At 40.5% G+C, this 17,335-nt stretch overlaps 1 protein-coding gene across 6 annotated transcripts in view; it reads right to left on the bottom strand.

Annotated features, from left to right (window-relative positions):
* rock2a (rho-associated, coiled-coil containing protein kinase 2a) overlaps positions 1-17,335 on the bottom strand; it is a 73,753-nt gene that overhangs the window by 44,359 nt on the left and 12,059 nt on the right. For all 6 annotated transcript variants that reach the window (XM_088626195.1, XM_088626194.1, XM_088626197.1 and 3 more), the window contains exon 2: positions 233-314. In XM_088626195.1, the coding sequence (XP_088482321.1) occupies positions 233-314 (82 nt within the window). The remainder of the gene's footprint in view (positions 1-232; positions 315-17,335) is intronic.

Genomic DNA, 17,335 nt, shown 5'->3' on the forward strand with positions numbered 1-17,335 from the left:
GTGGAAGGCATTGGCGTTCGCAGCAAAAACTGATTGAAAACGTTCAATTAATTTTTGCTGCAACAACATAAGACGACGCCTTCCTATCATTCATGTCATGTTTAATAACCATAAGCAGGTCAAGAAAAAACGTTCAGCATCTTGTAGATAAAAACCTGTTAATACCCTAATAATAGTCAACAGTATGACGGTAACAAAGCCAGTCTTGTTCAGGTTTCAATTAAGTACTTACATCTGTTTAAAAATGTTTCTATGTTCTTGTTTTTCCTAAGGGCAGGGAAGTCCAAATCTAAAACCAAGGCGTTCATGGAATCCTGCAAGATAAAAAAAAGACAAGACTTTCAGTTTCACCACTTTCAGAACAGCAGCAGCCTTCGCTACGGTGTCGCGAAGAGTTTCCACACGAAGCAAGGCCAGCCAGCTGCACTGTGAGGCTTCACAGACTCGGACTAGAAGGGATGCACCTCACCGCTGCTCGCTTGGCACGGGGAGAGAGATAATCAGGATGGTTTTACCCTGAATTGAATTCTGAAAAAGTGTGTGATGCAATTACAAGGTGAAACAAGTAAACAAGACCTCACAAGAAAACCTGTCCAATTAAGCAAGCGCACATAGCAAATGGCTTCAATCCAGCTGATGGATTTCTGGGCTTTAACAGTAATTGTCCACACATCCCAGTCTCAATGCTTCTTGAAGCTTCTGCTTCATACTGCCCACCTCTCCTAACCTATCACACATTCCTGGTGACCTGCTCATATGGTTGAAAACATACAAAAAAATGACCAAACAAACAAAATTCTAGGTCTCAAAATGATGACACTACACACACACATACTGTATATGTTTTCAGCATGTTGGAGGTTGTTGTCTAGCCACTAGAACTGCATTCAGAATTGACGGAATGGTGAGAGATGGCTGTTTGGCAAACGAGACTCGAAGAACAATCATAATTGTGTACACATAATGTGTACATATTCCCCCAGAGCTAAAAATGTTCTTACAACAAAAGGGTGATTAAGAAATAATCTTAACTAGAATCACTGAAGGGGTATTGATGTTTGGATCAAAGAAGAGACTGTTTCTACAAGTAAACAAATGTAAATACTTCATACCACTCAATGACAGTATAAATTGCTAAAGACAACTAAAAGCAACCTATTTTTCACTTAAACTTACTTTTTTGGGGGTAAGCTTTTCAAATAAGTATCCACACTCACTACCTTCAGCTTAAAGCAGATTACCTGCTTGATGGCCACTCTTTTGTAAGAAGATGCCTCTTATTTCTGCTTTGCTGCTAGCATGTGTTGCTGCAATAGTAGAGCTGTTTTAAACAATTAAATTATTAAACAGGCGTTATTTAACAGTATTGTAACATTTTTTTCAAACGTATTCCCTAAATATTAGACTAGACTGTAGAGGAACATCTGTGGATTTGCCATCCTAAAAGGTATATACAAGTATATATATAAGTAGCTATGACAAACTGCAATCCTACAGTATGAAAATGTAAGATTAAATGGATAGATTACAGTTGTTAAAATGCTTTATAAAAATGACAATGAATACCCATGGTTTTGATGATAATTATTCTTTAGAATGCCCAGGTTAACAAAGTGATAAGTTTCAAAGTGTTAAGAACAAAACTTTAAAAAGGCTGAGGTGTTATTACTAGAAATACAAGATCTGAAATGGAATGTATAGAAAATAAAGAAAGAAAAAACGATTACACACTCTCACCTGTGCACATTTTAGACTGAAATAAATCAAATTTAATTCATGCTAGTTTGCAGTCTGTACACTGCTTAACAATATGCTAATGTATATACTGTACATTAAAAGGGAAATGTGACGACTGACACTTTCTCTAAACTTCCCAGCGTGCAAAATCTACTATTTAGGGAAAAAAGTTTGATGTCAGTGTCATAGTTCAGCAATACAGGAAATGACCCATCCCGTCTCGGACTTTTAATTATCTTTCTTCAGCTAGGAAACACGGTCCAGAAACAAGTTTGCTGGTCATTTCCTCTCTGTTTCAGTGTTTCTACAGTACATGTATAGAAAGCTTTAAACACAGCAAACTGCACACGTTATCTGCAACATTCTGTAAACTCAAAATAAACCACACATCCCACTGTCAGGAAATACATTTTAAAGAGTAAGGCAATTCTCTTTGCACAATCTTTTTGTGTAAATACCTTTTATTCTGGACTTTTCTTGATCACACTGCATCAAAATGTCTGATAGAAATGCTATACATTTTCTTTAAAATATAGGTAACAGCTATTGAGCTCCCATCCCATTAATGTTTGACAGCATGCAGACAGAATATAATTCCTTTCCTTTATGATTAAGTTCTTGTTAATAACAAAGTGCCAAGGATTCATCCCCACTAATGTAAACCCATTGGTGTCCATTAATTCAAAACGTCAGGAAAGGCTCACAAACACACAACCTTAGGCCCCAAATGAACTGTTGGTCCAAATTTCAGTGGTAACTCCAATTTAACAGGCTGCCCTGTGAAATGCTTTGCAGGGGCCATTTAAATTGCCTTTGTGAGCCCAGCTAATAAAAGCAAAATGCACATGAAATGTTACTGTGGAAACTGACTGCGCATGGAGATTGACGACTTCAGAAGTTGCAAGGGAAATGTGACTGAAGAGCCCACAGAGCTCGTCACGAATAATGAAGTTGTAATCGTGCTGCCGAGCCGCAGGACAAGGTAAACCCCACCAGCTCCCCCACGCTCTCTTCAAGAAGCCTCAATGGAATGTGAAAAACAAGCTATGTGCTCCCAACCTTAAATTAAACATGATGTTTTTTGGAATTCCAGTAGTCCAAAAAGTATTTGTTCAGAAGAGAGCTAAGTTTAGACGCAGTCCGGGGACCCATAAGTCATATCTTTGGAACAGACTGAAAAAAACATTAAACAGCCCTGTTGTCTTTGACTGCCTCTGGGGGATACAGCAACACAAACGATTTCCACTGTGTCAAAGCACAGCGAGTTGCTCTGCCCCACGGGTGAAAAGCTATTGTGGCTAAACACTTCGTGAGGTCTCGAGCACATCGCTTCATTTGTCAGCGCCATCGTCTAGGAGCGAAACTCCCAAAGAAGGAAAGGAAGCTCAGCTGTGCCGTTGTGGAGATCCCCATTGGTTTGCGGCCTGGGGTGACATCACAACGGTGACTGGGAGCTCTTTCCAGACGAACGGTTTGGAAATGAATCTGGAAACGTGTGCACCCGGAAAACCCGGACTGCAATGTACATCAGAGACCACTGCTTCTTTTATAATAGGTTAAGAGCACTGTAGTTTACCTGATAGCTATTGGGTCTGCCTAACCATTAGAAAAACATTATCAAGCGCATTGGGCTAACTCATGGAAACAATTTGATTTTGGCAAAGGAACAAAAATATTTTCAAAATAGGAGATTTCCGACTCTACACACTGAAGCAAAACATTGTGCTCCTTACCATGACAGTATCTGGGCCATGTGACACCGTTACAAATCTAATCACGTCGTCTCAAACCATCTTTGTGAACCACACCCATTTTAAAAAAAGACATCTCTGTGATTGAAGACATGTTCTTTAGTGCAAGAAACTGGGACCCGGGGATATGCTACTGGTCTATATCACTCTGCAACTCACACTTTTCACCCACTGAAGCTCAGCAGGTGTGAGTCTGGCCAGTACCTGGATGCGAGACCTGCTTGGAAAGCTAAGGTTTCTGCTGGAAGATGTGTTAATGCTCCCTACTGGTCCTACTAACACCTCTTCCAGCAGCTGTAAAAAAAAGGCACAGTACTTCAGATGGGCTGTTAAACCGAGGTCCTGACTCTCTGTGGTCATTACAATTCCCAGGGTATTTCTCGAGAAGAGTAGGGGGTGTTAGCCCAGGGTCCTTGTCAAATTTTCCCTCAGTTTTCACCAATAATGGCCTCCTAATGATCCCATCTCTGAAGTGGCTTCATCACTCTGTTCTTCTCCCCACTGATAGCTGGAGAGTGGTGAGTGTACTACCATACTTTGACTGCCTTCTCATCATCCAGGTGGGGCTACACATCAGTGGGGGTGGAGGGGAGTCCCATTACCTCTAAATCTCTTTGAGAGTATTGTCTAGAAAAGTACTGTATAAGTGAAAGGAATTGTTATTATATGCCCAGGTCTAGTCTTTACAGAAATGTGAAATCTCTAAAACGTCGATGTTTAGTAATAGAGAGTGTGTTCTTATTCATGCCCTCCCACTGGGAATCTTAAAACAGTTTGAACTTCCAGTAATTACAACAAACTGGAGAAAACTGCTAAGCAAAAGCTTGGAAAGCACTAAACCCAGAGAGAAAGTGTGAGCAGAGAGGGCAGGGCACAAGACTGTGCAGTAACTCCAGCAGCCTCTGCTCCAGGTTCTGCTCCATCCACAGTGAGAGAGCTTGCTGCAGCTCCACTGGCCAGACAGAGAGGAGGATTTCCGTTGGGTGGAGACCACAAATTACATGAGCGCCCGCGTTCTCCAACCTTCCTCATTCTTTTCACAACAATGCTTTCTTAAGTCAGCCACCGCAAAAGTTGCACAATAAAACATTTTAACATGGGTAATTTATGGGTGAATGTCAGGTACATTTTTAAAAGGCTATATATCGAAAGCCACTTGGTCACTCTGACTCTGATAGGAAGTTGGAGAACGTTTTACTATAAGAAAAGTATTTATTTCACCTTAAAAATATAAAGAGCTATTTTTAAAATTAAACATATAATCTGACCCATGAGGAAAAAACATCATTTTCATTTTGAGTCCACTCAAAGCTCTTTAACGGCAGTCAAAGTGTGCCAGTTCTCTCACCACAAACCAGCTATCAGTAGGGAGGAGAACAGAGTAATGAAACCAATTGATAGATGGGCGTTATGAGGAGACCACGATTGGTAAAGACCCAAGTGGGCTCATTTGGCCAGGACAACAGAGTTCTCACACACAGACCACTTTCAATAAGGCCCACAGCAACCAGGCCATCTTCACTGCTCAGCCCAGGCATTTTCTTGTCGTGCCTTCTGTCTGAGGGTTTACACACATACTGCTCTACAGCTGCCCTGGCAATCTGTCCTCAGCTCAACATTCAGTGCATACAAAACATGTTGCTTATCATGTGATTTCTACTAAATAGATGTCTGTTCCAGAAAATCAACACCACAACAAGACAGCTAACCAAAGTGCTCGTTATTTATAATACACAACAGATTCCGTGTTCCTCTGTTACTGGGCTCCGGAGAGCAAATCAGAACTGGTACATTTTCATTGTCATCAGTATATATCATCAATAACAGAGACACTATGACCAGGAGAAAAGGCCCAGGTTTTCCCATCATCTACAGCAGAGAGTTGAAATAGCGATGCCAAGCTAGGAGAAATATTTTGGATAATCGTAGGTCAAAAGCATACAGGCACAATTGCAAAACAAGGAAATAAATGATAGAGAACAGCTTTGAATTAAAAATCCTCGACTGAAAATGCATAAGACTTTTTCCAAATAAATCATCACTTATAAGGTCAGGATGTCTGTGTGTTGACAAACATAAAATCCCCAAAGGGGGAACATCTGGTTCCATAGACCATACATTGTCTTTTTTTCCCCCCACTTACAATCAATTCCATATACAGTACAATGAAAATGCATACGTGTAAAGCCAACATAATTTATACAACAGAAAAATTAAGACTGACACTACACTTGCATTCTCTATTTGATGTTTTTATGAACCCAATGAAATTACTGAAACAGCGTAAATCATTACACAGACCATCATTTAATTGCATATTAATATAAAATATAAAAATTATAAAATGCATTATTTTGGGCAGTTGTGGCTCTTACTGTAAAACAGATGTGGAAATCATTCTTCCATACATAATCTAACAATGTTTGGTCATACAAAGGTAGAATAGTACTACTGGATACATTTAGCTCAGCGACAGAAAACCCTAGAAATCAGGCAAAAATGGCAGCGAAGGCTTGACTGTATGTTTATTCTGGGGAAATAATGATGTAATAATAATGTTTCTTTATTAGCCCTATACAATTTCTTGCATTAGGAATTCGTCTTTTCACATACCCCAGCTTGCTCTCCATGAGACACACAGACAGGGAGAGAAGCTTGGGGTCAGAGCGCAGGGTCTGCCATTGTACGGTGCCCCTGGAGCAGTTGGGGTTAAGGGCCTTGCTCAGGGGCCCAACGGAGTAGGATTCCTCTGCCGGCCGCGGGATTTGAACCGGCAACCTTCCAGTCACAGGCGCAGATCCTTAGCCACAGAGCCACCTCTCCGCCCCTGAGGACGATGAGGAGGATGGCTCCTGAATGGCCGTTAGAGCTGCTGCCTCACAGCTCTTGGGCCCTGGGTCTGATTCTGTACTGGGGCACCTGCTCTGTGTGCAGTCTGCAGGTTCCTACTGAGTCTAAGTGGTCTTCCTCCTACAGTAAAGCCATGTTGTCTAGGTTATCCAGCAGCTCTACACTATGTGTGAACCCCGCAGGTCTCTGGCGTCCTGTCCAGGGTGCAGAACCGCCTCTCGCCCTAAACCTGCCTTGTGGTTACCTAAAACGTCTGGATTTGTAAAGGATAAACATGAACAGCCAAGACAAGCAATGACAGTCTTGCATTACACACAAGTAGGAGCGACTGAAAGGAACTGTATACAGCGCAACAGGCTTTTCTCTTCTGAGACCTGTTTCTATCAGCAAAGATAAGGCGTTTATGAGAAATCAAAAGCATGATCTAGTATTTACTGAACTTTGCCTAGGCTTGTATACTTTCCTTTTCGTTTTGTTGCCTTCTTTCATCACAGCCTACTGTAAGGTAAATAAAAGAACTACACGCCAGGCCACTGATCACTAGCGGTTTCCAGATGCCATAAAGTATCTAAAAAGAAATACCCTCCTTCTTGTTTAAACACTAAGGTGTGAACATTTAAAAACAAACCATGACGGTATTTTAAGTAAAGCACACACACGACACAGGGTCCCCCCTTCTCCCAGCAGACATCAAATCTTGTGACCTTTCCCCTCGAAGTGAGCTGAAGACTAGATGAGTGAGGGAGGCCTGCGATTCCAGCATTCCTCAGCTCTGGCCACTCAGTCACAGCATCCGAATCTCCACTGAAGGAAGCTGCTAATTGTGTATGATGCTCTTTCTAACAGTAGATACCAAAAGTCTTTTTCCCCAAACATACTGTACAACAACTATTCAGACCAAGAAAGGATATCCTAAAGATAAGTCAGAGTTGCTGGCTCTCTGAATCATGAGGAATTTGATATGGCACAATTTGCTGAATACTTGGAAAAATTTACAAAAATATTTAGAAAGATAATTTGACATAAAAATAGCACAACATTTTCAGAGTCCAAGCAATGTAACAAGAATTATCATCACTCCACTTCACATATTCCAATGACTGGATGAGCACCAAAGCACATGCGAAAGCAACTTAAAACTTATTTGGTGTTATTAAACCAAAGTGTCTCTCAGTAGCCTGTCCTGAGTTCACTATAATATTCAAGATCATGATGAAGATCTTGAAGTCAACTTTTAATTCCTTGCCTTTAATTACACCTCCTGCCAAATATCCCATTGTTAAACTGCTTACCAAACAAAAGTTACTTTTTAATCCTATTAACCAGTACCATCAGACACTCCTTATCTTAGAATAACAACAATTCTGAAACAAAAACAGATACTGTAAGAATGTTGGCATCAGATGGTCATTTTCATTTTGTCTGAAAATATTTCTCAAAAGATCCAGCCTTTAAACATTCTTAGCAATAGCTTAAAAAATTGTAAATAACTTCCTATGCAAATCATTATCATGAAATTCAGAGCCAAGTACAATAAAAAAGAATGCTTGGAGGGTTTGAGCAACAATGTTTCCATGTTAAACCACACAGGAAGGCATAATTAGACTGCCCAATGTGGTCAAAGGAAACAGTACACAGAGCCAGACTTTGGAAATGACAGAAGACAGCCCTGTATTAAACAAAATTTAAGACCTGCTCGTATCTACCTCATGAAGAATGTGTACTGCGACTTCTTTGTGATATAGTCCGCTGCATTTCAAGGAGAATAAATTAAAAGTGAACCAAAAACACTGTGATCCATCACGCAGTTGGCAAAAAGAATGCTTTTAATTTTGAAAAAAGACATTAATATGTATGTGCATTTCTACACGTTAAGATAACTCTCATCAAATAATGTAAATAAATAAAATCTGTTAGTGAAATCATATTTGCTCTGTACCAGTGTGTCAGGACAGTAAGCTGAGGCACACTGAGCCCTGCAATACTATAATTTGCACAACTACACACAGTGCTATTCCATTTCAAATACAGATGCAATGAGAGCAATTAGAGAAGCTCTATTTTTGAACTAGAGCTTAAATGTATTTGCTGCTCAAGACCACATAACAATTATTTCAGTGCTTAGACCGTATACAATTACAGTACATTGACTACAGCAGCAAGGTTCAAAGTGTTTTATTCACACAAGGAGACCTATTTCACAATTTACTATAAGCCAAGACAACAAAATTCTACAATAAATTGCCTTCTAAAAAACTAAGAGAAGCAGTATTAAACATATTTGTTCGTATCGAAGCAGCCTACGAATTCAAAGTCTTCATGGATCTGCATCTGTGGTGAGAGTGGCACAATTACCGTCACAGTCAGAAAGCCTAACTACTGAGTTGTACTGAAAACAAAACTGACTATTCAGACATTTGCCGATTAAAATATAGAATCTGGTCACATTAGGAAAAATGTGCTTCAGTATTTCTAAACCACATCTTGTGGCTTCTGGATAACTGGCTTTAAGACAAAACGTTCAAAGCGTTTCACTGCAGCTTCTCCTGTATGCTAAGCACATCCCTGTCGCAAAGAAGGGAGGAGTTTTTTCCCACTTTGGAATAATGTTGCCTAGAAACTGCAACTACGACAATCACATTAAAAGACTCATACAACATCTTAATTTGAACTAGAAATCTTCTGAAAAACTGTCACCCTTAAAGGGACAACACTTACTTACATACTGTACGCTCACAATGTGACATCAGAATATGTTTGTTTATCTCCTTTACTTACACTGTGCTGAACCCTGTTGCAGCCTATTAACAGAAACCTTCACTTCCCAGAATTTGTTTTAGATAGGAAACATCATCCTTAACCATTTTTCAGCATGAGGGATTATCAAATTAACCCTTAATCATTTTTTTTAAATCACGGCATTTAAAAAAGTTACTGCGTTAAACACATTTTCTAATGCATATCTGCAGTCATTACAGATTTTATCCGTCCATTAATTTCACTACCGATGACTGTGAATACACTTTTTCTGTCCCTAAGAGATTACATACTTCTCATTGGCATTCTACAATCACACTACACACTACAATCTCACAGGCACCTGTTTGGCAGTTCCAAGAGTTAAGACAGCATTTTAAGATGAAGAAAGTTACTTAACCCAAAAGTCAATATGGAATGATATACGTTCAATGTACAATATTTAGAATCCTGTGTTCAAATTTGGTCACCATGTTACAAGCAAGACATTGCTGTTCTGGAATCCATCCAGAGAAAATAAAGCAAATTATCCAGGGTTTAAGTACACTCACAGGTTGAAGAAACTGAACCTTTTTAATCTTCTAAAGAATGAGGGGCTTGATCCAAGTATTCAAAATCTGCAAAGGCACTGTCACAGCCAGCCCAGTGGACATCTTCAAGATGAAGAGTGAGACAGAAATCAGATGGCACAAATGAAAATTTGTGAAAGTGCATTTAAATCCAAGAACAGGAGTCCTATCTTTACCCAAACAGTTGTGGAGGTATGAGACAAACTACCCAGCCATGTTGCTAAAGCCAATACACTCCTTTTTTTTCCCCAAAAATGGCTGGATGAGATGCTCAAATTAGCTGTGAGGTGGCCTAAAAGAGCCAAACCGTTTTGTAACCTTTCTTATGTTCAGAATTTGAAGAAGCAAATGGACTATACTCATTGCTGTAGCTGAAATGAAACTGAAATACAGCAACAGTGTGATACAATGTATAGCTAAACAGAGAAAAATAAAACTGGTGCCTTTCAGTGATTCAGCTGCTGAAGATGCCCAACCATTAGCAGGCTGAGCCCCATGATCACAGGCTTGAGTCCGACGTGTGACCGGGCTTACCCAAGCAGCAGGGCACCATGGGGACAGTGCCCCCCAAAGGTGTTAGCTGAGATTACTCAGCCAAGGCTCTCTGTAGGACCCCGCTGACACAGAGGCAAAAACAAAAATCTTCTATCTAAAAATTGAACAAGATTTTAAACTCAAACACTTCAAATAAAATATTAATTTTTAACCCAATGGTTAGACGTGAATTGTCAGCATCTTCCCAAATCACTGTCTAGCACTGCACTGTACGTTCCGTTTCAGATCTTGACAGTTCAGTGGAAAGAGTGTTATCAACCACGCATCTTGACAACAGGTTATCAGGCTGCTGTGAGGAATAATCAGTGGCTGATAAGCTAAATATGCCAAACTTGTGGGGCTGAAGTATTTAAACATCAAGTTACTCAAATTCCTCACACCTGATCTGGAGGCTTTGAAATATCTGTACGCTCTCTCTGCACACAGATTTAAGGGGGCTTAGTTGATACAGGGCTCTGTATTTTTGTCTTCAGCACGGACTGAATTTACAATATTCTCAATATAACAACAAAAAGTACTCCATTACCGCTTAGGGCACTAAATACAGAACATTAGAATTATTCGCACTTTGTTTTCCCTGGTAACGCCTGTGTTGCGTAACCACAGTAACACCACCAGCAAGTTCTATTTCGCTAAATGTAATCCCAGCAATAAATCAGATAATTGGGTTTTTTTTACATCTGTTTCTACTCAAAGTCCTAAGCAGCTGGTGCTCTTTGCAGCTCGAGTGACTGCGCTGTCCATGCGCGAGGCTGGCTCTCGGGCGGCTGGGCCCAGCGAGGCCACCTCTTGCGGGACACGGGAACACAAAGCTGTGGGGGGCTGCTGTGGTCACACGAGCCGCTCCTCAGCTGAGGGGCTTGGTGTTGTTCGAGGTCCTAAAAATAACCGCCTGAGCTTCTGCCAGCTGGTGCTGTACAGCAATAGCTATGGCATGACATGTCCTTGAAAGGGCGTACAGAATCCTTCAGAGGGTCCAAAATAATGGCTATCTAAAAAAAAAATACTCCACAACAGCTGAATAGCGCTCCCGTTTTGCTTTTAGCCCTATAAAGGATTACATTAACACCAGAAAACCGTAAGATGGAAATGAGCCTGAAACAAAACAAACATTTCGATTTGCCTACCGTTAACACCCCTTCATTATTTAAATGGAAAACTATCTGACCTTCCACTGAACCCTTCTATAGCACGTTCTGAAATAGATGGCTGTGGACTCCCTTGGTCACAGAAACAGCCCCCACATCTCATGACAGACTGCTCATAACTGCAGTTGACTTCTGGACTAAAAGCGCACAGCTGCTACAGTCTTGCATTCATGACTACCCAATCTGGAAGAGGTTTGACCACTAGGTTTCTCATCAGTCCTTTCCGATTCTTGTTTTTTCTTGTTACACCAGCTTCACTGGTGTTTTTGTGTGTTGGTTCTGCCTACATTACAGCACTCTGGAAGAGGTTGTCATAAACGGCCCCCAGTCCCATGCTCATAAACACATTTTTTCTGAAATTACACATCCATTGTGTAACCAACGTTGTTGTTTATAACAGTTCTCATTGCATTTATTCATGTTGCATATAACAATACAATTATTGAACAACAGTGGGGTAAGAAAGATACACAAAATAACATTTCACCAACAGATCTCGGCAGTACAATACAACACTCTCCAGTAAGGAAGTGTACGCAATACGTTTAATGCAATGAAAGTGCAGAAAAGATACAGAAAGGGTGCCACATGTCCAGTGTTACCGGACCTGGAGCAAAGCTGGAAAAGGGGGCTTGTTTAGCCACAGCTGTGAAAAACCTTACGGCTAGTATAATATTTCTGGTAGAATTGTCATGGTTCTTCAATCAGCAGGAGTCAGAAGAACAACATCTCCCAGGAGGAATCACACATTACCAAACTAGAAGATTTACTTATGAGGTGGGGAGAGCCCGTCCCATCTAGCTCGTTTGGTTTGTTCCCTGCTACGAGTATCAGTATATGTACATTGCTCCAGTGTCTTGGTGGAGATCAGGCCTACAAAGAGCCCCGGTCTCAGCTTATCTGGCGAGGTGCACACTGCAGACAAGAGACAAAGAATTTCAGGAGACCACTCTGATTAGTGGCGCTATGGCTATCACAAGCCTTTTGAATGCCTGAGAGCGAAAACATTTTTGAGAAAGAGAAATACACTCTATGAAACTGCTGCAAGTCTGTCAGTAAAAGAAACCTGTGCACCAGCATGATTGGTATGTGGAGCCACCAAACTTTTATTGCCAGACATGATCCTGTGTTTGTTTTTGACTTGTGTAAACGCATTGTATTCACACTCACTGAATCACTAAAGTAAATAATGCGCCTCCTCTCTTTTTGACTTGTCATTTAGTATAATAAATGATTGCCTGGACGTGGAGTCTTAATTGCACGAGTTGCTTCCCATTCGTATACAAGGCACTTCTGGACAATGACCAAAAACTCCCAAACACACTTTATAACTAAAAACGGGTACTTTCTGGCTTCTGCAGGAACATGCACAACATTGGACCAAAAGTTCAGGCGCATGCGTGTTGTAAAAATATTAAGATACAGATCGCTTATCTCTAGTTTTGAAACCAGCAGACGAAAAGCAAGCAAAAAAGTAGATCTTTTAATAAGAAAAAACGAACGGTTGCTTCTGGCTTGGGTTTCTGAAAATATTCAGCACATACCAGATTACACTATTTTCCCTCATTTTTCTATACAAGGTAGTTTTACCAAAATCAGAAACTCAAGAGTGTTGAGGGATCCCTATAACGCACTGGTACAAAAAGGTTTAGCTGACCCAAACATTCATGAGAGCTCCAGCCTGGCAGTAGATTTTTCCCCAACTCCAAAACGTGAAATGGCCTCTTATTTTTTACTCCATGAAATATTATTCTAATGTGCACCTTCAGCATTCATCTAAAAGACATTATCTTATAATAAGTAGCCAAGCTTTGCATTCAACAGCCTCTCTGCACTCCCGGTATTACACTGATTAATCAAACCCTGAAAAAAAACAAGAGACGTAATACAGCCCATTATTGGCGGATGCTAAGTTTATGATAAGTTGTCAGCCGTACCTTCTACAATAGCGCTAAGACTCCAAAAAGAATGCGAGGCTGAAACGAGGTTCTGTTGTACAAAATAAAAAGCGATGGCAGAACAGCCCCATCAGAATGGAGATGGGGTTAGGGACTCCAGATCAGAGCTCTGTGGTTTCAAATGCTTGTGGTACCCTGGAGCAAAGCACATCACACAGATTCGTCCAGTAAATGCGCAGATGTACAAAGAGATATTCTCCAGACCACCACTGCAAATCAGAATTTGTTCTCAACAGACTTACATTTTTAAATGAAGGATAAAACAGTCCATTCTTAACATTTTACATGTTTAAACGCACGCATTAGTCGAGAAATACTTCTCCCATTCTCCTTATGACATTAATGAAGCCTTTAGCAGGATTCTGAGTTCTGACAAATGGAAAATGTAAACATGAAAAGCTAAACTACCTGGCAGGGCAGCCCTAGTGGTCAGAATCACATAAAAATAATCTTACCACCATCCCACACTCTGGTGGGATTGGTTAAAAACTGCTCATACGTCAGTGCCAAAGTTAGCACAGTAGTTGCTGTAAATAACTAATGTCTTCATATCCAGGCTAAATCATGATAATGGGTAACCTATTTTTACAAGCAGTCGAGGACTGTTTGAGAAAAAAGGAACAATGCACGAGCTGCATGCTTACAGGAAGGTGATCACAAATGCCATTTCACCGACATCCAATGTCCTCCATCGTCTTGCATAATATATCAGAAGATACACTTGTGAAAGCTAAGGGTAAAGCAGTCAGATATCAATTGCTAAAAGAAGCTGTTTCTCCATCTCCATATTCAAATTGTTCAGGCAGAGTATCAAGGGCTGCTTTCCTTCTTACAAGGTTTCTACTGTATCATATGTATAACAGTAATCTTACAAACGCTACAGAGGAAACACTGGTTTAGAACAGTGCATTTGCAAAGTAGACTGATGGAGGTCTTTAAACCTTTGTAAACAGAAGATTCCAAAATGGAGCACAGAAGTGGTGGTAGTCTTACTCTTCACAAGTTATCCTTCTACGCGGAAAAGGACAGACTTTTTAAATGGATATTTCTGTTTACAGTGAAGGAACCTAAAAAGGGTCTGAGTGCAACCGTTTCCTTCCCCTCCCCTCAGTCAGTTTGCAGCTCATCGGAAACGAGTACCGCTTACGCAAAAAGACTGAGGTCATCCTTTGTGATTCTCAAAGCTTCACAAGGCTGATCCTTCTGTGTATGAGAAGAGAACCTAATTATTAACAGGGTGTCTTCTGTGTGTCTGATAACCAAGCCATCGAAGGGACAGTAGCTAAATTCTGTACCGGTTGTTGATCTGAGATGAGTATCGGAGCTGTCCAAATAGTGGTGTAAATTCTTTCAAAATGTGAGAAATCCGCACATTGTACCGAGAACTCACAAAAACCTAGAAAAAAGGAGGACTTTTCCTGCTTGATCCACATAAATGGTGTTTCTCGTGTCTGAGAAGCACATTCAGTGCCAGTTTTTTCCTCTTCCTCAAAGGCTTGACTGACAGTTGTATTATGCCTCCTATATGAATTAAGATCCACAACTTTGAAGAATTTGCCACATGAATTCAAACAATTCACTAACATTTTTAAGACTGTAATTTAAAAGGCTTCTAAAAATGGTTTAAAAGGAGCATAAACATGATTGCTAAACTTCCTGGAGGGCTAATCAAACTAAAAAAGTACAGGGTAAATGTAGAAACGCTGTTATAATCATACGAGATGGTGATTTTTATGACACAGGTCATAGTCTAGGACTTCAGGTTGAGTTAAAACCCGTGAAACTGGCTTTTATTTCTTTATGGGTGATAAAACTGAAGTCATCACATATTTTTTCCAGGTCCTGTACAAGACAAGTTCAGTGTTTTAGCACAATTTTCAGTAACACTGTGATATAAACAGATATTGCTGCAGTGAAGACTCCAATAGCACTCTGTTGAAAATAGGTATATGAACACTAAAACTGATGCAGCAGTAAGAATAGCAGACTGCATATCTTGTCTCCCCAGATACCTCTTGCATCAGGCCCTATTTTGAGAGCCCTGAGTTAAAGCAAACTGCTTTAAGCACTGAAATAATAAAGTCCCTGGTGTCTTCTGACCTTTTCTGCTGTGTCACTTCCTAAGATATAAACTGCATTTCCCTGAAATGCAATACACATTGGCCCATCTTCACTTCAGTTAGATGGTTACTATACGCCACAAGTATTTTAAAGATAGTTGCTTCTACAGAGCCCCAACAGTGCACATCTTCAGGGAAAGGCAATCAAAAGACACCTCAGGGTCTCTGAAGCCTAACGAGGTAGTACTGTGCACAAAATATGCAGAATACCTATAGTATTTGTAAGTGAGTTCGAATTCAAAGTTTATAGGAATTTCAAAAACAGATCCCAAGTAGTCTTCATACATAAGAAGCCAGCAGCTATATCATCCTGCTCCCATCTGGCAACCCCTGAAGCTAACAGGTGTGAGCCTAGCCAGTACCTGTATAGCAGACCTCCTGGAAAAACTAAGGTTACTGCTGAAAGAGGTGTTAGACTGCCCAGTAGGGGGGCGTCACTCTGCAGTCTGTGTGGGTCCTAATGCTCCTTTATAATGACAGGGACACTGTACTGTAAAAAGGCACTGTCCTTCGGATGACACGTAAAACCGAGGTCCTGACTCTATGGTCATTCAAAATCCCAGGGCGTCTCTCGAAAAGAGTAGGAGTGTAACCACAGCATCCTGGCCAAATTTCCCATTGGCCCTTACCAATCATGGCCTCCTTATAATCCCCATCTATGAATTGGTTTCATCACTCTGTTCACCTCCTCCTAAGATATAACAGAATCTTCTCTCAGAATAAGAAATCTGATCTTGGAAAACACAATCAAAATTCATAGAACTACTGGAGTAAGTCAAAAGTAGTTTCTTTATACAAATGAGCAAAACATTACAGTGTGTTTCATATCCCTGCTAAAATCTTAGATTAAACTGCACAGGGGGGCCAAAGTAGTAGAAGATGGATCTTGTATCTATGCATACATACAAATACTTTCAGATCCTTTCAAATATAAAAGGTATAACGCTCATATGGTGAGCTAAAGATTTTTAACTTAAAAGGAAATTCTGGCTGCTGCTTTAAGCAGTTTTTGTGGACCAACAGGTGGCTCTCTCCCCTCTGGGTATGACATTCCAGTCCAATGTCCCAGCATGGTGGTAAGGAAGGATTTTTCAGACCCAAGGTCCTGGTTACTTAGCCATTAAGGGTCACACGGCCTTGTCTAAGAGCAGGGGTGTTTACTCTGGAGTTCTGGCTGAATTCCACACCGGGCTTGCACAATCTGACCTCTTTAAACATCCCCATTCATTCAACCTGTGAAGCCCTCCATCTGACCTGCAGTGTAGTGGGGCCCCACTTGAATAGTGGGTAAAGTGGGTCCTTTCTTATGTGTAAAACACTTTGGGATTCTTTGGGAATGAAACTTGGGACACAAATGAAAGGAAGCTTTGTTATTAAAGGGGAACTGCAGTCCCACTTTTTCAGACCGGTTATTAAGTTTCAGTAACAAAACAAATTCATTGATACTTGCAGCCCTTCCTGCTCTCTAGTCACCTTAATGACTAATGTAATGAATGTACGAGCGATTTAATACAAGCTGTGCAGCAGACATTTCACCGCCGAAATGTCTCTGCATTGCAGAGTTAACAAGTAGTATCCATCTCCAAAACCGCCTCAAAATCAATATTTCTTTTGGATTAAAAAAAGATAGATTCCCTGCTTGTTTACAAAGGAATAAAGCCGCAACACATCAACGGAGGTTTGTCCGTCTCGTTCCGATTCGGAGAACATGGTGCTGCACACTATCTGGAAATGTTGTCTATTTTGAGATGTAAATTGGAGGTTTTAGAAGTTACTTTGTACATTTTACTTCTATTGTGGTTTGAAATACACTCATCAATGCTGATTCTTTCTAAACCCCAAATCCCCCTTTAATGAGAGCAGCCACGTCTTAAAAATATATTAGAAGTG

This window comes from Lepisosteus platostomus, chromosome 3, assembly GCF_059453375.1.
Source record: "Lepisosteus platostomus isolate fLepPlt1 chromosome 3, fLepPlt1.hap1, whole genome shotgun sequence".
In the NCBI taxonomy this organism is placed as follows: Eukaryota; Metazoa; Chordata; class Actinopteri; order Semionotiformes; family Lepisosteidae; genus Lepisosteus; species Lepisosteus platostomus.